Genomic DNA, 22,565 nt, shown 5'->3' with positions numbered 1-22,565 from the left:
GGTCTAAAATGCACCTGGCCACATCCTGACTGCATTTTAGTACAAGATTAATGTGTGCACCACACCATTCCTGTTCCAGAACATGATTTCTGCTGGAAGAAAACCGGTGTCTCTAACAGTGGAGCTCTGAGCAAGCCAGATAGTGCAGAACTGAGTTTGTGGAGGGCTGCAGGCTTTTGCTTTGTGAGAGGAAGGAAGGGATTCAGTAGCCTGGGGCAGCCCAGCCCGGAGGACTCTGCCCAGCCTTCCTCCTTCCCAGGTGTGCTCTGGGGGAGAAGGGGACCACGAGCTCATTGCTGACCTCATGCTCAGCCGGTACATAGGTCAGAAACTGCTGGTGCTGCCATATGATAAAGATGGGAGGTGTAAATACGAGTCCGCAGGTGGGCATCCATCTCTGAGGCCAAGTCTAGTCCCAGCCAGCTGGTAGGTTTGGGGAAAAAAAGTAAATAAAGACAGATACTTTGGGGACAAGGCATTTCTTACCTTAGCTCCTGTGAGGCAGAAAGCACTTCAAATGTCACCTCTTTTTTAAAACAAATGAACAAAAAACAAATTCAAAAAAACCCAAACCCCATCCTCTTCCAAACCTTTAAGCTACGTAAAATTTGCTTCTCAGAAAATGGCACGAAACTGAACAGAGCAGACTTAAAGAAGCAAGTCCTCAGAGCAAATCCTGGAAGAGAGGGAAGCAGCTGAAAAATAATGCCATATGTTTAACAAGAAAAACCAACTTGATGCTGCTCGTAGTGCAGCCAAAGGAAAACAGTCTAACAGGCATGGGTTCCTCTCATTAATTCTTCCAACCACTGCCAGAGTATAATCATTTTATCAGAGCAACCACAAAGCTGAAGTCACACCTGTCACAACACCAATCATCTGTGTGCTTCCAAAAGTTTGAGGCTGCTCAATTTAAATTCCTCTGGAATGAGAACATAGGATCCCTCCAGTTGCATTTGGTTTTGCTTTGTTTTGATTAGCATGATAATGTACACACGCCTCCCCCCGCACAGACGTATTGTTTTGATAGCTTTTGGGCACTGGAAAGGGCAACCCAATCCATTGGAGTCAGTGGAAAAATTCCAGTTCCCTGCAGTGGGCACTGGATCCTGCCCATACCACAGCAATGAATGTCAGGGAATCAGTGATGGGTAATCACGACGTTCCATGTAGGTACAGAAAAGACAAGTTTGCCTGAAAAACCTAGATATTTTTTGGCTTGTGTAACAATAAACAGCAGTGCATTTATCCTGCCTGGACATTTCCAAGGTGGGGGCAGGGAGCAAAAATCACCCTACAACATCTTATTTCCAGACTGCTGAAGAAAGCAGAACGTGTAGTTACTCTTTGATGTCAGCCCCAAAGATTTCTGTGGAGTCTTTTCAATCCACATCCTCACTGGCACCAGGGAGCACGGCTCCCTGAAAGTCCGCAGTGCCCTTCTTGTGCGGGAGACACTGATGACAGAAAGGAACTTGTTCCTTGCCAATACCCAACAAAAATAAATAAATAATGATATTATGGGCGACAATAAATTCCCCAGCAGCCTTCAAGTTCCCTGCAGCTGTTTTATGAAGGAAGTCTAAGAAGCATGACCAATAGCTAGAAAACCCAAACTGATTCCACTGGCATTTTTCCTTCACACCATGTTAATTCCCCCCTCCCTGCCAGCTGCACTGCACCGGCTTTCAGCTGCGGTGCAAATGAGGATCGCAGGGAGATCTGGAAAACACAAATAGATCAACGTGTTAGTGTTGGAGGTGCTCAGTTCCAAAGCCCCATGATGGTGAGCCCTGCGTGTTTATCTAAGCACCAATCATCCTTGCCTGAAAGTGTTTGCACCTAACAGCACAAGAAGCATAAAAGGGCATTACCAGCCACACTTAATATTAGGAAACTGTGACACAGAGGGACTGAAAAAACACATGCATTGTTCCTCAGAGACGTTTTCAAATAGCAGGGAACTGAGACCAGATTTCTCCAGACCTAAAGCTTTCTTCTGGCATTTTTTTCTCTTTTACTCCCAGCTTTGACCCATGCATGCAAGCCACCTTTCCAACTGCTAGAAGACACAGGCACAAGAAAAGCGACAGAGGAGAGCAAGGGGTTGGGGTGGCCACCACACTTTGCCCAGCTTGAGGTTTGCACATTTTCCACCTGATGGGGAGACACCTGACTTTATAGCACCTGCATTGTACACACTGTGTGTATTGACTGGAAATGCACAGCGCATACAATGTGGATTCTGTAGAAGTCGCTCACAGCATCGCTGCCCGGTGGGGTTCGTCCTGCGTCACACCGGTCGTGCACATGGGGTACATCTGTGCAAGGGGGAGGACACGCATGCATCCACCCATGCCTGCATCTGCCTGTGTTCATAGCCACACAGGACACCACAGCTCTGTGGAGACTCACTTTCCTTTCTCTGCTGGGATGGCCAGATGCGTTGAGCCACACGTGACCTTCCTGCTCACGGAGCTCCTCTTGGATGTCTTGGGATCCTCTCAGGATCCTCTTGGGTGTCTTGCTGTTCATGGATATCTTTGGATGTCCAACTTTGAGGACCGCAGTCCTGATTTTTGGGCCAATGGTTCTCCCATCACCGGGCGCTGTGAGTGCTCGGCAGGAGGGATTGTTAATCTTGGGGCATCACAGATCAGGACTTTCAAGTGGAGGCACCAAAGAGTCAGTTATCACCCTCTGAAAGTAAAAGATGCTGGAGGCAAGGCTAAGCCTTCTGACTATTCACGTTGAAAGACTTGCTTACTAGACTGGGAGGAAAAGGTTGAGCTCTAGACATCACCTGATGGTTCAAGTGCTCCACATTACATTGACGTAGAGTATCTAAAACTGAGGCAGAGGAAAGGGAGGGAGAGGATTCATACTAGTTTTTATAATTTTAAAAACATTTATGATTGTTCACACTGCAAAAAAAAATAACCATGTAGGAGACTCAGAAAGACAAATGTAGCCATAAAATGGGTGCCGGGAACTCACCTTGTGCGTTTTGCAGAAGATGTCAAGGATCCTTTTCCTAAGCTTGCTTGAACGGAATGAGGCAGCAGCACACAGGGCACAATAAATCCACACATAGGTATTTCTTAGGTGTAATTATTTTCTGCTTTATATTTTATTGTTGCTAGGAACCTTGAACACAGCACAGGATTAGTGTGAATGGGAACAGTGTCTCTCCTGAAGTGCAGGGCAGGCAAGAGAGAAGCAAGTACATGTCAAACATCCAAATCTCTGACACAATCCGTCTTCCAAACTCAGAGCTTCACAATAGCGAGTGAACATCCATCATCTCGCAGGCAGGCAGCAGGCATGTCAGCCTCTCAACACGGCCAGTTTCTCAGTTGATATAAACTGGAATGTCATCAACGGGATCAGCAAAGCCGTATGCATTTAAGCCTTGGATAGCTCAGCCAGTAGCCCGGAGCGTGCACATGGTTTTCATAGATAGGTGATTAACAGTGAGGAGGAAATAGACAGGGCTTGTTGCAATAAATCACCGCCTTCCCCAAGCCCTCAGCTTCCACACGCTCATGGGTTCCCAGTGCAATAGGTTAAGTATTTTCTTTCCAATGCCAGCCATCGCAGGGGACTGTAAAGCAGGGCACGTTCCTTATAAATGTATCTTTGTAGCCAGTGCTGGTCCTGAGTGAGGCTCTGTGTTTAATTATTTATGCTTTCTTATATTACCATGGCATTTAAAGGTTCCAACCAAGATAACGGCCCCGTTGTCCATGTATGTATGAGACAGGCGTCCCCGCTCCACACCCCAGCTCAGGAAAGCGTCCGTGGTCAGGAAAGCCTTTAAGCACCCTAATGAGACTTAAGTGCATGCTGAAAGTTAAGCGTGTGCTTATGCATGCCGAGCCCCAATGAGCTTTGACTGTGAACAGCATATTTACAGTCATCGGTGATAAATGTCGCCTTTATTTATTTTTAATTTTTTTTTTCACCTGAAAGGGGCTATTATTCTGGAATTTGTGGAAGCTACTGTGGATTTGATCCTGCCTTTTAAGGGAAGCCAGTAGGGGACTCAGTTGTACAAATAAAGCAGAACTGGACCCTAAAAAAATAAATAGAATATTGCATTTGGATATTGATGATTCTTTTACTTTTCACAAGGAAAAGGTGATGCCCAGTGTAGCTGTGCTGAAATAAGGGTGGTTCATTTGGGAATGAACCTTTGGTTAGAGTATTTTGTACGCATTACCCTAAATTCTAGCATTTATCTGCCCACGATGCAAGCCTCTCACACGTAACAGAGCTTCTAATCCATCCAGGCCGATACTGGGAGAAATGATCTGATTCCCGATCCACCTTTTCTGGACATCAGGGGAAGGGAACGAATATCTTGGGAAAGGTGTGCTGCATTAACCCCTTCTCTGCTTCAAGTGAATGAGCTGGCTAAAGCAGATCCCAATCCCAGGTTCAAGCACTACGGCTCTCTATCTGCAAAGCAGTGCCAGAGGGCAGGCGGGACCTGAAGATTTATCCTGTCAAACCCATGACCCATCTCAGGCCCAGACCAGACTGGTACCTCCCAGCCGTGAATCAGGAGGTGGCTTAAGCCTGGACCACTCCTGGCCAGCAACTTGGGGAAGCGAGCTGCTCCCTTCTGGAAGCCAGGAGGGCTGAGTAGGGTGGATGTGTCCAGACCAGGACATTTGTCTTTCAGAAAATGCTCCCAGCCACTGTTTGGTTTACCATTTGGACTACAGAAGAGATGTGAGACCAAGATCAGGCTTTCCTAGTCTAAATTATGCTTGAATATTTAAAAGCTGCTTCTTCCACCTTCCTCTAGCCCACTCCACCTGGGCCCATGGTAATGCAGCCCGCTAGTCCCCCTGCTCACCCCATCGGACCTGTGTTTTTTTGCAGGACTCCCTGCTATATTTGTTACAGCGTGGGCCAGTGTGAGAGCCACTCTCGCCGACACAGAGTAAGTCACATTGCATTTTCTTTTCTCCTTTTTACATGTGATGCTTTAGTGGGGCTTTTAGCAATGGTGACTTTGTGGGTGAACCGAAAGGAAAAAAGGAACCAGGCAAAGCCAGAAGTGATTTCTGGTATGAAGTTAGCCATCTTCTAGGGGGGTGTGTGGCAGGGAAGCGTAAGGTGAATGCAACATTCCTAGATTTCCTTTCATTTTACAGAATTCTATCAATGTGAACACCTGCAGCTCTTATCCCTGGGGCTAAAGGACACTGCCTCACAGCTAGGCAGGGACAGGACACGGATTTTTAAAATCCTGAAATAATGGGAATGGAGTTGGGAGGCAGCAGGTTCAGCACAGTGAAAGAATGTGGTTTGGCACTGACCAGGTGATGAGGCTGCAGCTCCTCCCCGCAGGAGACGTGGATGCCAGCGTGTGCTTCAGTTTGAAAAGCTTTTGTATAAATTCATGGAAGTTAAATCCTGCTAGAAGTATTAGATACTCGGTAATGCTCTGGCTCAGAAAGCCATCCCGAGCAGCAAATTATTGGAATATCCTAGGAAAGAATTACTACCTGCTTATTACCTGTTCTACCTTAAATATCAGCTTCTGGCTACTGTCAGAAATAAGATGTGGATCAGCTGCTTCTTTGGTCCTACACATGCACCCTCATGGCCTCATACCCTTACAGTATGCTGAATGAAGGATCCATAGCATCCAGTCTTCAACCCGCCCCAAATCACATGTTTCCCCCATAACACACAGTGGGTTTCATTTGAACACTAAAGTGTGGGGTCCCCAGGCAACTTTTCAAGTTACGTTGCCTCGGAGAACACTGCTTTCCAAATGGGATTTCGGCTCCAGGCTTGGAAGGATGGAGCAGCACAGCTACTGGTGTGACGCATTGGCATTGGCACGGGTTCGTCCTCGCAGAGCCTCTCCGTCAGCACCGCTGGTTTCTCTGCCCCTGCCTCTCGCTTTCCTTGAATAGCTGCCTGGGCAGCATTTGGCCAGTGAAATGAAAACTGCAGCTGCCATGTGGGGGCTGTCTGGGCCAGATAAAGAAAACCCTGTGGCACTCCTCTCCCCGGGGTTGGAGAGAATTCGAACAGAGTAATTAACACTGAGTGACCTTATTCAATGGCTTCTGGAAACACCTGGGAAGAAATAGTGTTCAGCCCCTTCTTGGCAGATGGAGGACCATAGCCCAACGTCCATGCCACCAACTGTTTGCCCTTCCAGTCCTCACTTGGACAAAGGCTGATGATGAAAAGGAGACAAAGAATTCTGTGGGGTATGGCTGGGTCTCCCTGCACAAGCTGGGCTGCAGGAAGCACAGGAACGGAATGTGCAATGACAGCATTGTCCCCGTCACCGTGTCTTCAGACGGGACCTGTGCCCATGCAAAGTCGGGCGGGCTTTTTCCAAGGGGTAATATTAAGCCATTTCAGCCTCTCTGATTTTCACAAACGCTGGATTGCTCTTAACATAGTTTTTTTCTGGTAGGGAGGTGAAGAAGAATTGGAAAAGGGTGGGTTCCTGCCCAGAGGGGACAAGAGCTGTGGAAAGAGCTGTTCCACCATCTGGAGAACATAACTTTACATGCATTTAGTAGTGGTTTCTGGTTTGAATAGTGTAAGAGCAGGAGAAGGGCTATTTCAAAGCCATGCTGACCGGAGGCAGGGTTGGAGCTGGGTCCTTCCACTGCAACAGGCCTGGGAGGATCCCACTGTTCCAGGCTGGATTTAGCCAATGGGACGTTTCAGCCTATTGCTTTTTGTAACCAAGGATTTCCTGATGGGATGTCAATCTCTTCTCAGGTGTTGGGACTTGAGTGCTGGCAATTTAAAATGGATTATTCAGGTGCCCATCCTGGCAGCTATCGTGGTGAGTACTGGCTGGCTGCAAGAGGTGGGAGGCAGCGCCTTTGGTCGCTGCAGGCTCGGCGGGATGAGTTGAGCCAGGTTTCCCTGCACTAATCACCCTGTGAAAGCAGCTCCTGCCTTGATAGTGTGGAGTCTATATATGTCCAGTTTAAGGCCCTTATATTTGACCTGCCTGTAAGTTCAGTAGCTGTATACAGCAGAAGGGTTTATGAGCAACATCAGGTTTTGCTTAGAAGAGAAAAATGAAACAGGGGTAAGACCCTAAAATCATTAATGAAACAAACATTCAAGCCCAAATATTCCCAACCCATGCAATACTGGAAACCCTCAGGGGTCATAACACCTTCTCACCAGGCATCTCCAGTGGGAAGAACCGGAATTTAGGTTCCATAGCTGGACCGAATCTTTTCCCAAGGCACGCTTCAATGCCATCAGATTGTTTCAGACCCAGCCTTCTGAACTGATAAAAGCTTGGGATACCTCAAAGGTGGGGAAAAAAGTTAAACCATCCCAGCTACAATCAGACATGATGTTAAACACTGATGGAGGATTACTTCAGCCCCCACCCAGGAGCCAGACGGGACAGAAGGGATGTAAGTGACATTATCCAGACACAGGACTAAGCTCACAAGCTAGAGAGCTCATTGTAAGATGTGATTATCTGTACAAGTGGAATTTGGTGGGTAGTTATGCGTTTGTTTGAGCAGGGTCCTAATTAGCTGGAGAACCTGCTTTCACAGCTTTCAGTAATTACCCTCTTTCCTTCCTCTGTCTTTCTCTGTGGTTCTTCATTAGTCCATCTTCTGATGGTTAGGTGAGAGATGCATGCAGAAGAGCTTGTCCACTCCCACGCATCCTAGTTCCCCATTACAATCATCCACAAGTAGCTGAGTGGAGTCAGTAGGAAGATCTCTCTAGTCTTCAGAGGGGTGTGCATAAAGCTCTAGATACTTCCTTCTGACTCATAAAGAAAATCAGACCGTCTGCACATAAACAGCAGGAAAGTTTCTGGGGTGAATATGCTCATATGGGCAATTAGGTGAGCTGCTTTGGACTTGGGGGGCTTTTTTCTTCATCTGAATTTCTTTTTGGTGGAATATCTCTGCCTGGCTCTAGCAATTACTTCTGTGACTTGGAAGAAACGACTCACCAAGCCCACATCATGGTCACTGGAAACAAAATAGTAGGATGGAGAAGAAAGTTCAGATAGTTCAGCTAGATGAATGCCAGCAACCCCATTGCATTTAATTTAAAGCCCAATTAGCAGAGGAGAAAGAGCTCAATTGAGGCTCATCCTTGTAAAAATAATGTTTCTCCATGAGGCTGTGCTGTGCTTGTACCCTAGCTATTTGCAAATGCAGCTATTTATCATGCAGAAATATTCTGTGGGTTGTTTCTGTTTAATTTCTGTGGGTTCATATTGTTCATTTGGCTGCCTTTTCAATTCCCACACTAGCTGGTCATACGTTGCTGGACTAGAAGTTATGCATTTTCTGGATGTACTTGCAGAGAATTTGGAGGTTGAGGGGCTTAAAATCCCTCCACTCCAGCTTTGCTGCTAGCTTTGATGTTACGCAGTTGTCTGGATTTCTTCTGAAGCTGAGCACATGTTTCAGGAAGTCAGAGGAGTTCCCTCCTGACTGTGATAAGGTTGGACATCTTCTTTTAGCAGACAAATGCAGAACAAGATCCCACTTCTGAGCCTTTTTAAGCTAGAAAAACTCATGAGAAACAAAGCCTGCTTTTTTTTTTTTTTCCCCTCCTTTCAGATTGGTTTCCAATGAAAATGAATTCTATGCCCCCAGGCTGTGTGCTTCTCTGCCTGTCGGTCTATCCATCCCTCCCTTACAATTTCTGTGCCAGTCAGTAAATTCCAACCAAATGTAACTAAGGGAATGGGGTTGCATGGATGTTAAATTCCCACAAACCTCATGAAAACAGTCAAATAGATACAGGAGAGAAATTCTACTAATGCCCCTTCAAAGGAAAGGGTGTAGTACAGCTTTACCCCCTTTTTAACACAGAGCAGAGCTGTTCAATATGAATTTGCACCTCGTTAAAGGAGAAGGAATCCAACCACAGAAGACAAAGCCATAGCAAACCGGCCGTGTTCATTCAGCGGCTCAGGGAGCTACTTGTTTTAACAGTAAGGATAATTAACCATTGGAACGACTTACCAATGGTTGTGGTAGGATCTCCGTCATGGAAACACTGAAACCCAGATCTGCTATAGCTCAAACAGAAATGAATACAAGGAGGTCTTACGGACTGCGTTTTGCAGGAGATCAAACTAGAGGTTCACAACAGTCCCTTCGGGCGTAAAACTATGAGCCTGTGTGTGGCGTGGTAATTTGTTTCCTTGAAATGTTGCTATACTGGCATCTGAGAAGTCAAATGACTGCTGCAAGTCTCCAGAAAAAGCCATGGGCATCCGTGTTAGCCTGGCAACATGGATCTGCCCAGTGCAGATGGTTACGGGATGGTTCTGCTTGTGGCCTTGCCCATAGTCCTAAGAATGGGTTTGTCTGGGGCAGCAGCAGGTGTGATCCCAGCCCCAGTGAAACCAGTCTCTGAAAAGCTCCAGAAAGCCAAGAATCCCTCAAAGGTCTCCCTATTTTTCATCTCTGTTCAGTGCCAGGGTAGCCATGAGATGTTGCCATTACCTTTTGCTGCATGGGTCACCACGCACGTGTTCCTGTAGGACTAGATTAACTTGACTGAGCAGCTGGCCGCAAGATGAGTCCACAGATGTGGCTCCCTGTATGGGAAGTAGACATTACCTCCCTGCTGTCCTTATCTGATCCATACTAAACCGTCTTCCAGAGGGAGGGTTAGCAGCCAACATACAACTGAAGTTTTATGGTTATATTGCCCTTCTGCGTTCTTGATTTGTCATCTCTAGTTAAGTCTACTCTGTGTCTTCATCACAGTGCAGTTTTCTTGCTCTTTTTTCCTTTTGCACATGGAAATATGGAAAGGCATCCTACTAATGCATCTCAGCCTGATGAGATCTTAATCCTGGGTGGGCTGCAAGAGACAAACACAACCTAATTTCGCTCTGCTCCCTAAACCCCAAACTAAGTTTGAGAAATTTGTGAGACCACTGTATGAAGTTTTTTTTTTTAAAAAAAAAAAAAGGTGATGTGGAAAATTCAGAGATGTCTGTAGTCCATACCTCAAAATGCTTGGTAAGCACAGCCTTATATATTGATCTCATACCCAACTACGCAGTGTCTGCTGGGCTGGCTAGCTCAGGTGTAGGTGTTTCCATGTGAGATGCACACACCTTGTCAGGGAATGTCATTCCCTTCTCTCTCTCAGCCATCCAGGTTAAGCACAGCTGACTAGAACACACCAAACACTGGGTCTTCCCAGGAGGAGCTTATCCTTTTCACGGGACAAGCTCTCCCAGGAGGAGCTTCATACACAGCATGGTCAGGACCCTGCCACAGCGCCTTGACTCATCTTGGGGAAAGCATTGACTAAACAACGCTACCATCACCTGGGTCTTTTTTAACAGTTATCCTTTCTTTGTTGTTTCTTTTCCCCCACCTCTTCCAGGTAAATTTTATTCTTTTTATCAATATTATCAGAGTCCTAGCAACCAAGCTACGAGAGACGAATGCAGGGAGGTGTGACTCAAGGCAACAGTACAGGTAAGTCACATAGCCTTTCCACTTTTTGGGAGATGTCAAAGTCCTTGTTTCACCCCACTGACTACAGAGGGAGCCCAGGGTGACTAGTTCATGGCGTCTGCACTGTAGATGTCTAAAATAAGATGAGAAGAATTCTGTCTTCCAAGTCTGGTAATGCAGAATGAATCAACTGCAGATTAAACATCTCCTAAACTTTTCAAAACCAACCTGGGGGACCAGCCTCATAGGTTAAAAGAGGAATTCAGTCTTTCAGCCAGTTTGGAAGTGGCTGTGCCGGCCTTGAACCAAAAGTGGAAAAGTAAAAGCATTATTTATGCTGTTGAAGCCCCTAAAACTAGTACCAATTTATTTATTTCTATTTATTTCCCTCCTGTGCTTTGTAAAACTCGGTCTATTTGTTAAATCTCCCCTTCAGCAAGTGTTTCAGTGCCTTTGCTGAAATAAAAAAATGATTCCCAGCTCTTTGCTGGAAATCTGGCTTTTCCTTGTTTGTTTTGTTTTCTTTTGTTCTGCCAGCTCTTCTCTCTTGATAATTTGGGATATTTGTAGCATGGTCAAAACTGGACAGAAAAAGCAGATTGCTGAGACACCTTGGCTGCTTGAGAGCTCCCCAGGTTTCTCATAATCTTCCGAGCTCGACTGACCATGACACATGCAAAGGGGGAGAGCAGAACGATTTGGGCTGCAAACCATGAGCTCATTGCTACCATCCCACTCGCCAAACACAAGACATTTCATTTGAAGCAGCAATGAGATTTGGCAGGAAAACACCTCTCCATTTTTCTTTGCTGCCCTGTCAGGGCTCTGATTTATCTATTTATTTATTTACCCCTGGCTGAAGCTTGCTATTAATTATGGTTTGGATGGGACCTTCTCCTTTTAATGTGTTAAATTCCCTCAGTGGTTTCCAGTTGCTGGACAGAGGAGGTACCAGGTCTTTCTGGTAGTGATGTCTGCCCTTCTCAATAATTGCCTGCACTTGGTAACTTGCTTTAACTCTTGGCAGAAAGTTTAATCCTTCAATTAATATCACTTCCAGGAAAAGCTGGTTCCCTCAGGCAGAAACCTAGCCAAGTAGTCAGGGTTGTGCCGTACCTCCCCCAGTCCCCAGCACAGGCCCTACACTGAGATGGAGCTACTGCTTTAAAAAGGCATTTCCCAAGTGATACTGCAGTCCCGAGCATCTCCTAAGAGTGTTCGCCTTCTGCTTACCCCATAGTGCACTGTCCTTCTTCCCTTGATATCTAGAGTAATTCTGCTCCTACATGCACCTCCCTCTCCACCAGCTCTGCCCGTTGCACAGGAGGCACTAACCCAGGGTGGACCTTCATGTCTTGCCTCAACAAGCAAGCAGAATCACTGAACAGTTGAGGTTGGAAGGGACGTCTGGAGGTCATCTGGAAGTCATCTAGTCCAAACCGCCCTGCTCAAGCAGTGGCACCTACTGGCTGTACAGGACCATGTCTAGTTGTTCTAAGCTGAAGCAGAGCCATCCTTTTGGGAGAAGGGGATTTAGTGCCAGTCAGAGGCTGAGGGCCGGAAGCAGCAGCGCCCATTTCCTTCCAGTCACCCTTCCACGCTCTACTCATGTTCCTGACCCAAAGCTGGGTATAGTCTGAGGCTGAAAAAGACACCTGAGTGTCTTCATCTCCAGTACCTACAACAGCATCACGTGGGGGAATACATGTGCAGAGGGTTAGACTAGCACATCAAGACACTGGAGGATGGGCTGGGTTGTGTCACATGCCATAAGAGAAGCAACAGTTTGAAACTGCAGGTGGGCATGGTGCCTCTGTAAATGTAAGGTATCCAAGTCTAGCCAAGGGGACATGTAAGCAAGAGCAAAATTATGCACAACTCACACTCAAGGTATGAGGTGGGCAAGCCTGGCTGGGAGGCTCCCTCCATCCACTAATTTCCTCTGTGTCTTTCTTTCTTTATTGCTATAGGAAGCTGCTGAAATCTACCCTCGTCCTTATGCCTCTGTTTGGCGTTCACTATATTGTTTTCATGGCTATGCCATACACAGATGTGTCAGGGATTCTTTGGCAAGTTCAAATGCACTATGAAATGCTGTTCAACTCTTTCCAGGTATTGTAACTGTTAAAAGTATGGGGGCAAACTGTGAGAATGTCATTGGGAGAGGGGGGAAATCGGAGCACAAGGTTGTCTTTGGAAGCAGGACTGTTTTTACAATACGTCAGTTTTCATTCACAAGGCAATTTGACAGTATTTTCACGTATAAAGGCTCAGTGTGCCAACAAAAAAAGCGTTCCTGTTGAAAGATAACTTGCCCCACAAAATATTAATCTCTTTAGATCCAGGTTAGACGTAAGCTGGTGGAGATCCACGAAGATATGTTGTTTCAAATTAGCTTCCAATTTGCTTGTCCCAAGTTCTCTTTCAGTCCTGTGAGCGGATTCCTCAGTTCTAGGTTTGGGCAAAAGGCAGGTTCCATCACAGCGTTGGTCCCGTACAAGACACAGCAGCAAGAATAGGCGACTCTCTACAAGCAGAGCAGTGTTTGCTCATCACCGCACACACTCCCCTGAGAGGTTAGCTTTTGGCTCGCATGCTGCTGTCTTTGTCATGGTTACCCAGCGTGGCTGATGAAAGGTGGACAGTGGGCCTGGACAGATGGCAGTTTAGAGAAACTGTAAGGGAGATGGGGACCAAGCTTGTGTTTCTGTGCTTCCACAATTCATGTTGGGTGCAGACAGGATAAAATAGTGCGTGACCTCATTGGGTAAACTATTGGCCAACAAAAAGATGTGGATGGATTGCTTACATGTGAACTCCTTTGCTGATCCCACTCAGCCAGTTTTGCTCCATACACAGGCTGCCCCACTTATAGCCAGAGCTGGAAAAGTCCCATCAGGACCATCTTCCACCCTCCCCTCCTGGAGCACTGGAGGTACGTGTAAACACCTCTGGTGGAGTAGACCCCACCACCTTTCCAGGCACCCATCACCATCTCAGAACCTTTGAAAAAGTTCAGGAGTGAAAATAGACCTGTTAGCTAGAAAGTGACCCAGAGGGCTTATATAGTCTATCAACTGCAAGGAAACGTCTGTGTTTATCCCTCTCTCATGCACTACTGAGCAATGCAAGGTTTCTTACGCGTGTTGTGCTCATCAAATTATGAATGCTCTTGATTTCAGAGGAACACTGGGATGCTGGGCAGCGCCATCAGAAAAGATGCAGCAAAATTAACATTATTATGTTGGGTTTTTTTCCTTCTAGGGATTTTTTGTTGCCATCATATACTGTTTTTGCAACGGAGAGGTAAGTCACCGTCTTCTTAATTATTTCCCTCCTTTGTTAGGTTAGTTCCACACACAGACGGACGGTGGATGCACAGCAGCATATCCTCACTTATTCTAGAGACACAGCCCTGTTTTGCAGTCAGTCAAAGATCTGTCAGTCCACATAGAAAGTTCATACCCTCGATTTTGATCACGTACAACATCCAGGTCAATAGGTCACCAAGAAATGAGCTGCTGGAAGTAGCTAATGGAGAAAAAAATGGGAACATACAGGTTTTTCTTTTCTCAGCACAAGTGCTCTTTAGTGCTGCTTAAAGTCAGATCTGTGGCAGGAAAAAAAAGTGGATCGATAGAGTAGCTGCCTGACCAGAAAGCCCTTTGGATTGCCTAGGCTTTTTTGACCTTTTTTTCCTATTTCCAGAGTCATATGCTTTAAAATCTTTGTTTCCATTAGTCCCCCTGTGGCTGCAAACTAAGATACTAGATGGTCAGTGCATGCACACTGGAAAAGAGCAGAGCTACTTTCATGGCCTGGCATAAAATTGTTTTGGCCTAAGTCTATGTATGGATTTTTAGGGATTTATGGATTTAAGGATTGCAACTACAAATATGCTGCTTATGTTCTACAGCATAAAACCAAGATAAAATCCATACCATAAAGGGAATTGATCTCATCCTAATGTTAGCCATCTCAAAGTGGGATACTTAGTCTACAATAGTCAGCTAACTCCTTCCCAGAGGAAATTTCTAGTGACTCAGGCACCTCTGGAGGTAGTTCATCCCTGACGTTCATGGCACATTGAGAGGGCTTTCTCCTCGATGTGCTGCTTACCTTCCCTTAATCCTGGGAGAGAGTTAACCCATATTTTCAGTTAGATGTTTTCATCCATTCAAGCTTTGCAATGTCAAATATTTCATTTGGAAAGGATATATTTAATGTCAATTTACTGTTCCTTCCAAATTCCCTCCCCAGAGAGTTTCTCACCCATTCTGTCAGTAGATACTACCTCCTTCTGATAGTGTCTGCCCCTATCTCCTCCCACTCATGCTTTTTTTCCCCTCCTTGTCTCCCAGGTCCAAGCAGAAATAAAGAAGTCATGGAGCAGGTGGACATTAGCACTTGACTTTAAAAGGAAAGCACGAAGTGGGAGCACAACCTACAGTTATGGACCAATGGTTTCCCACACCAGCATCACAAATGTAGCCACAAGAGGAGCACTTGCCCTCCATCTCAATACGAGACTTATACCAGGGACCCTCAATGGACACCGGAATTTGCCAGGTTATGTAAAAAATGGGTCCATTTCTGAAAACTCCATGCCTTCTTCTGGACCAGAGCAGTACAACAAAGATGAGGAGTACCTGAATGGCTCTGGGCTTTATGATGGAGACAGACCCACAGTACTTGTTGAGGAAGAAAGAGAGACAGTGATGTAAAGAGAGGATGCAAAAAAAGAAGGAAAAGGATGAAAAAGGTTCCTGGAGAGCATTTAGTGGGCAAAAGAATATCAGGCCACGCATCGGATGCCAAGGGTTTCCATACAGTTTCTCTGTTCTGTGGAACAAGAGGTTAAGTTATATGGGAAAAAAAAGTGAGCCACCAATGTGGCCAGCTGTCGATCACATGCATGTACTCAGTGATCTGTGTCTCCCTGGTGTTAACAGAGGCAGGGCTATCCAGAGCCGCTGGCCTTGCCACCTGCTGAACAACAGCGATACTGAGGGTTTGCGAGGGAGGGTCGCAAAGCAACACGTGGTCCTTGGACCTCTTGGAGAGCGTGGGCAGCCAAGGAGGACAGGAGGCTCACCCAGTAAAGCAAGAGTCTTGCAGGCAGTGTACAGTGCCATCTTCTTGCCAAGGGGTACAAGCCACCCTGGGCATCACCGTCTTCAGTTTGGTTTGTGCTTTCCCGGTAAAGTCTGCCTGGTAATACCCACAACACTGGTCAAGACCCCTTTGGGGGTCACAGCTGCCCGGCCTTGCAGACAAGCACTCAACACGGACAGCTCAGTACTACCAGTCTCATGTCCTTCCGTTGGGCAATCTCACTCCTTGGCAAAATGCTCCTCTGGGGTGGGCAGAGCTAACAGCTCACGGTTGCTAGATGCAGGCAGAAAACTCTATTCTCCCCTCCCTGACCTGAGTCCCAGTAGAAGCCAGAAACCAGTGCAATTTTAGGATGGAAAATGTGGTTATCAGAAGGTGCGCCACTTTCGTTCTTCCAGATGCAGCAGTGGAGAGGGGCCCACCAAGTGTGTCAAGGCAGGGCAGGCAATTTGGAGATCTTGGGTGTGTGCACCTGTGTGTGTGTCGCTAAAATCAGTTCAGAGGATAGCCAACTCAGCCCTCTCTTTCTGTGGGTGCTCATGGAAACAGGCTTCAGCCATTTTAAAAACCTCTAAATTGCTTCTCATTCTGCCCTTTAAATGTCCAGTTTCTCACTAGCCCAAACCCTCATGAGGAGTAAGACTCCATCAACAGTCAGCCCATATCACCCAGAACAGAGCCAGACAAACCTACCTTTCTGAGATCTAACGGCAAATTTGCTGGATCAAAGCACAGGGATTGCTGGGGGATGGCCACCTTCTGAGCATCTTCTGCACTTCACTGCTCTTTGTGGTTTGGTCACACACACACATATGTACACTGGGTCAGACTCAGTTGGTGTAAACAAGCCTAACTTCAACCAAAGTCCCTGTGTCTGCCTACAGATGCTCAGATGAGGAGATGCTATTGCAGTTGCCTCTGATGGGAAGAGCACAAGGAAATACCTCCTTCCTACAGGAAAGAGAGACCAGGAATATTTTGTCACCCTGCAGAGTATCCCTTGCTGGTGGGTTTTTTTTTGCAGGGTGTGTTTTCTGATAGACACCACCTTTGGCAGCGATGGAGAGCTACAGTCCTTGTTGGCCAACAGCGCGTTGTGCTGGGGCTGTTTCACACCAGCTGATCATCTTGCGAAGGGTCTCTGCCAGTTTCCAAGCATGATACAGAATTGCCCAGAAGTGGAAAATTAGGAACAGTGGCCAAAATTCCTATTGCAGCATGTACTTCCCCAAGGAAGGACTCGGGCTGAGCCAGCTTGGACCCCCCCTTCAGCCCCTGTCATCACCATTCCCTTGCTGCAGTCTAAGAGTCAGCTTCTCATGGTGCTATTTTTCTTTTTCTTTTTTTCCTTCTTTGCAAGTTTCTAGCAACTGAAGCATTTTGACCTCACCTGGCTCTTACTCAAAGGGAATAGGAAAGAGGTATTGGGAAAGGTTGCAGCAGTCCTTTAGGATGCAGGCTGGATCAATGGGATAATGTACTCTCTATCCCAATGCTTTAGATACAGATGCTGGGTCACATCAACCAGCACTTGTGATGCATCCAGTCGATGCAATCAGCTGGTTTCCTATGGGCAAATTAAGGACTAACTTCCCGAAAACTTGGAAGAAGGCCAGGAAGACCAGTTGGGATCTTGACTCTGCATCCCACATCTTCTTTACACAGCCTCTCAGGGCCTGATCCAAAGCACAGCGAAGGCAAGGAGAAAAACCTCCTCCCTTCAGCATCTCTTGAGTTTTGGATCCAGACCTGGTAGGGGATGTGGTGGCTGAGAGGGAGTCCTCTGCCAGGCACTGAAGCACCTCTCCACCAGCTGCAGACGTACATGAGCAGGTCTTTAAAAGCCAGTATTTATTTGTGATGTTCTTTTCTTGTCTTGCGTCATTGAAATAAGTCAAAACTCATCACAACCATTTACCACCAAATGGCAGCTATTGAAATGTAAGGTTTTCAAAGAATAATCTTTTTTCATGCTCTCTCATTATTGTTGTTGTTATTCACATAACAATGCTAGCAATAGTATTACAGAGAAGTTAAGTCATCTTGCAAGAGAAGTCAACTCCAGTGAAAGTTTGGCATGGAGAGCTAACCAGCTCCGCGGCGGTTTGGGCCAGCCCAGCTACACTCGCTGCTCGCCTTTCCCTCACAGATGCTGCTATGGCTTCTGGAGGCAATCAGATGGGGCAGACATTACTAACAGTCAGCTGCCAGAGTGTGTACAGCTGCATCATTTAGTATCCCATGTGGCTGAACTGCCGATGAGAGAGAACACTGCATATGTTGGCTCTGGCTTTCCATCCTTCCAGAAGTATGTTGTGCTTAAATCCTGCCAAGTAGATGCAGTGACCCTCCTGATTTTCTCGCTCAAAGAAATTTCCTAGTATCGTTTCACTGCTGGAACAAGGGGAAAAAAAAGACAAAAAAAAAATATCCCACCAATGACTCACTATTTGCTTGTGTTTGTTACTGAGAACTCAAGTTTAATAACATGTTTGACAATCACTTTACAAAGTTCAAGGAATTAGCAAAAGCCATAAAATTATTTATAAATAAATACAACACCCCTCATAAAATGCAGCCCTCACTTGAAATGCATTAATCACTGGGTTATTTAGAATAAATGTCTAAAAACTGTTGTTAAACATAGATAAAAATTACAGGCATGAGTGATGTACAGGGGAAGAAATATTTTCTTAATTCTTTCAATTACAAATCAGACATAATAGATACTATTTTTTTTATCTGGTTGTCCAGGTGCATGAACAATATTCATGCAAAAACTGGGAAAATGCTTGTACCAAAACAGGGGAATAACTGTCACTAAGGTATGGCAGACTGCACATCTGTCAAAGCCTGTTCCTATCATTCCTGGGCTGATCGTAAACTCTTGATTGAGTGTGTAGGCCACAATCTGTTATCTAGAGATACAAGGACATCCTTCACTGGTTTTAGCAAGGAAGGAATCAGACCTGTCGTGTCTAAAACCAGAAGAAACCACAGTTGAAATAAGTGGTTGCAATTTGCCCTGGAAGGGCATCCTGCAGGCGCTCAGCCAAAGCCTCCATCCAGAGTGGGGTCCTCCATCCCTGGAGATGCAGACATTGCTCAAGGGCAGCTTACCCCATCCAAAGGTCTGAGTCCACCTGGGATGACAGCCCCTTCCCTGTCTGATTTATTAGTGCAAACATAGTCCCGAAGGCTACAGAAAACAGAAGGGTGGTGAGGTGAGGATGCACTCTGTGATTCATCCCCCGACCACTGCAAACCCTGCAGGCAGGACAGGGTTTGTGCCCATCCTGATTCAGGTCCAACAGGGCACCATGGAGCAGAGAGAGCAGCTTTGGAGTCAGTGTACAGCAAACACACAGGCAAAGAGGTTTTCTTAAGTTCACTTCAAGGAGGCAGAGGTCCAAAGGAGCTGGTTGCCTGAAATTTTTCTGATTTTCTCTCCTCCATGGTGTCACATCTGTGCCCCTTTTCTTCCCATCCTGCGAAGCAACACTCAGGAGTCCCATAGACCCTCTCACTTCTCTAAGCATGCGGGGCTGGCACAGGGCCAAGCTGTGTACTGCAATACCCCAGCCCACTGGCTCACACAGGGAGGAATCTCCTTGCCCATCTTTTGGATGGGTGTCCTCTTCTCCAGTGCCACAGAGATGTTGGGTTTGGGTAGGGAACCTCCCCCCCTGACAGGTTCATCTCATCGTACCAGCCCTGCACCTCTTCTATCCCCATCCAGCACCATGTGCTCTTCCTCGTGAGTCCTCCCTACCTGATCTACCTCTTTTCTGGAGGGACACAGAGCTGTTAAGCGTCCCTTAGCCTTGTGTTTCTTAAAGATGACTTTTGGCAGAAGCCTTGTAATTTCTGCTTTGCCTGGATATGTGCAGACAAATGTTTTTACACCTATATACTGCTTGGTCTTGGTTCAGATGAGATCATGTCTTGTCCTATCCCTCACCACTCCTCAGCTACGCTTCTTCTTGTCTGATACATATTAGAGCCAAATCAGTTCACAAAGATCTCCCAAAATCAAACCCTTCAGCCAACGTTTGGCTTTATTTATCTGTCTATGGGCAATTGGCTGAAGGTTGTAGAACATCCACATTTCTGGTAAGAATTTTCCATTTTTTAAACTATGAAGATACATGAAGAGGGAAGAACTCCAGTACTTTATTCCTGTTTATTCTTTTGACAAATTCAATGTCTGGCTTATAAAAGTTTTTAAATTCCAGGTTCTGATGTTTCAAAATGTTAAGAAACCTCATGGCTAGTTTTGGTTCTCTTGCTTTTTCACTGGCTGATTTTTCTGCACACTTTCCACCTAGAAAGCTTCAAGCAGAATTACTGGTGATGAGGAGAGTGGTCAGTATATCCCTGAACTGGCCCAAATCTCTCGCTGTGGTCAATGACTCTTTCACCTGAGATAGGACTGCATGAAATGACAGAAAGCACTTTAAGAGTTGACCTTTAAGGGAGAGGTTGTATGAACCTGTGAAGTCTTTTAATGTGCAACATTTCTTCTTACTGGTGTACGTGCTTTTCTCCACTTGCTGGTGCCCATGGGTTGGCTGAAAACCAGTCTGTGCCCTGTCATGGGAAGTTCACATCTTCTCTGGCCTTATCTGAATTTTACAACATTTCAGCTGTAACAGGAAGCAAAGGAAGCAAAGGAGCCAGTGGATCTGGGGCAGCAGTATTTTCCAAACGTGGGGGGGTAATAATGGCTCCTCAGCTGTGTAAACTGCCACAGATTGGCATTGCACTGATGGCTGCAAGTTGCAGAGTGCTTGGCAGGTGAGGACGCTTTTATTTAAGGCTGTGAGCAGGTTAACAGAGGTCTTCACCGCGGCACCTGCTGACAGCACCTGCCAGGGAACAGATGATCTGCACCCTCAAGTCTAGGAAAATCAGGGTTTTTTCAATGAGCTTCATGCTGGAACAGGTTTACTGTTTGATTTTTTTGTTATTATTTTTACTGCTCTTTCTGATGGGCTGCCACATTCTGCAGGGTAAGCAGAGGACATACAATATCCCTGGCCAGCTACGGAGTTTTTCAAGCATCCAGTGTGATACAGAGTAGATTTTGTATCTCATTCCTCTAGGGTATCTTGAAATGAGAAAAATATTAAATTGTAAAGGAAATGAGTTTGTGAAAGACCCTGTAAATAAATTTCCATCGTGATTGGCTATGGCTGTCTGGGTTTGCCTGGAAAACATAATAGTTTATAAATTGTATAAGTAAAATAAAGAGCATGTTCATCTCTGCGGACATTCATTGGAAGGCAGTTCTCCTGGTTCTGCCCATGGAAGTGAAAGGTTGAACCTTCCAGACAGCAAATTCTGTTGGCTCAGGGAAATGTTTTGTTTTGATGGCAAATACTGCCATCTGTATAAAAACTATTTGGTTTATTCTGTTCTACCCAAACTATTTTTGCAACCTCTCATAAAATCAAAATTCAAGCTTAGCTCTTAGCTAAAGGTGGGAGAGCAAAAGAAAGTAGATATGAGTTGTTGTAAAGACACATAATTAGCTGAACAATAATAAACCATAACTCCACCACTTTGATTTTTTGATATATATATATTACATATATATATATATAAAAATTTTATAGATATAATATATGTGAGAGGGTTTTGTGTGTCTGTATATATATGTATATATATATAGCCTGGAAAATGCAGATTGAGTTTGTTTTCATTCAGGAAAAAGACAAAATGGATAAGAAAAACAAAAAAATGCAGGTTGGCTGCTTTTTTTTTTTTTTTTTTTCCCCAATAATGCTCAGTTGGGCAGAAATTTTAAACAAGAAATCTGGTCTCCTTGATGTTTCCATGTCCTCCTCGGCCTCTCTGTAGTGAATTTTCCAAAGGTTATTATGAATGAGTTGGGATGGAGAGATGCATGGACATGTGGTTCAGATTGCCTGTGACCAGCTACTGGTCATTTAAAGCTCAGAGACATCAAGCAATCCTGTGCTGAAACAGAGATATCGCTGATGTGCCTCATTTAGTGGTTAACCCCAAATTAATTTGCTGTGTATATATCAAGTCTTGTAATAGGCAAAGGGTCTCCTAATGAGGGTGCTACTTTACTCAGTGCTAATAGTCATCTTCACTGGCTGCTCTTTGGTCTGTAGGAGGTTTTGGAGATTTTAGAGCAGGTATCTTCTACTGTGAGTACAGCAGTTGAAGCTGGGACCAAGATGTGGTCTTTTGGCAGTGCTGGCAGATCCCATGTACCTCCTTCACCTCTAGCATGAGGTTGCCTGTCCCTAGCAGGTAAAGAAGCCCACAAAAAGGGCACCAGCAAGGTGGACACCCCTACTGTTTATATCAATCCCAAATTCAGATTGGTTGGAGTCCTTCTCTAAACTTAACTCCTTTTTCCCAAACTGGCCCTACAAAACAACCCTAAAAACTTATTTAAAGAACTTGGTTAAGTATTTAATTTTCTATTTTAACTGGATGCAAATCCAGGATTTTTATTTTTTTTTTTACAGCTAGAAGCCAATCTCAACTCTTAGTTTCAAAATCAATCCAGAGCATTGGGATGAGAACATGTTTCGCTCAGATCAGCTGCACAGTGCCCTAGTGCCATCATACCCATCAGACGGGGTTCAGAGCACAGGTGGCAGAGGTGGAAGGTCAATCCATCAATACAGTCTTCTGGTCTTGGTGATTTTGTAAGAAAAGGGCACAGAGAGCAAGAAAGAGACTCGCTGTCTTTGCACCAGACTTAAGAAGGGTTGTAAACAATAAAATAGTAATTATAAGTTATCCTCTGTTTATTCCATCAGGTTCTGTTGAGTGCTCTGATGGGGTGTGGGCAGTGTCTGGCTTTCTGGCTTCTCCCATGTGGACAGAGCTCTCCATGGCGGATGGAATAGCTACAGCAAGTGGACAGAGTCATTCAGAACTGGTCTCTAGGGCAGGACAGTTAGAAACAGGCCTGATGTTGATTTTATATTCATTGGCAGA

General features: G+C 45.5%; 1 protein-coding gene across 1 annotated transcript in view; it reads left to right on the top strand.

The window, feature by feature from the left end:
* Window positions 1–22,364, top strand: part of PTH1R (parathyroid hormone 1 receptor) — a 121,849-nt gene extending 99,485 nt beyond the window's left edge. The window contains exons 8-13 of the mRNA XM_005442331.3: window positions 4,891–4,951; window positions 6,766–6,832; window positions 10,393–10,487; window positions 12,437–12,578; window positions 13,731–13,772; window positions 14,828–22,364. Coding sequence (XP_005442388.1) covers window positions 4,891–4,951; window positions 6,766–6,832; window positions 10,393–10,487; window positions 12,437–12,578; window positions 13,731–13,772; window positions 14,828–15,190 — 770 coding nt within the window. The 3' untranslated portion in view covers window positions 15,191–22,364. The remainder of the gene's footprint in view (window positions 1–4,890; window positions 4,952–6,765; window positions 6,833–10,392; window positions 10,488–12,436; window positions 12,579–13,730; window positions 13,773–14,827) is intronic.
* The last annotated feature ends 201 nt before the right edge of the window (window positions 22,365–22,565 follow it).

This window comes from Falco cherrug, chromosome 4, assembly GCF_023634085.1.
Source record: "Falco cherrug isolate bFalChe1 chromosome 4, bFalChe1.pri, whole genome shotgun sequence".
NCBI classification, from domain to species: Eukaryota; Metazoa; Chordata; class Aves; order Falconiformes; family Falconidae; genus Falco; species Falco cherrug.
Note: the sequence above shows the minus strand (reverse complement) of the source record. Positions and strands in the feature narration are given on the sequence as shown.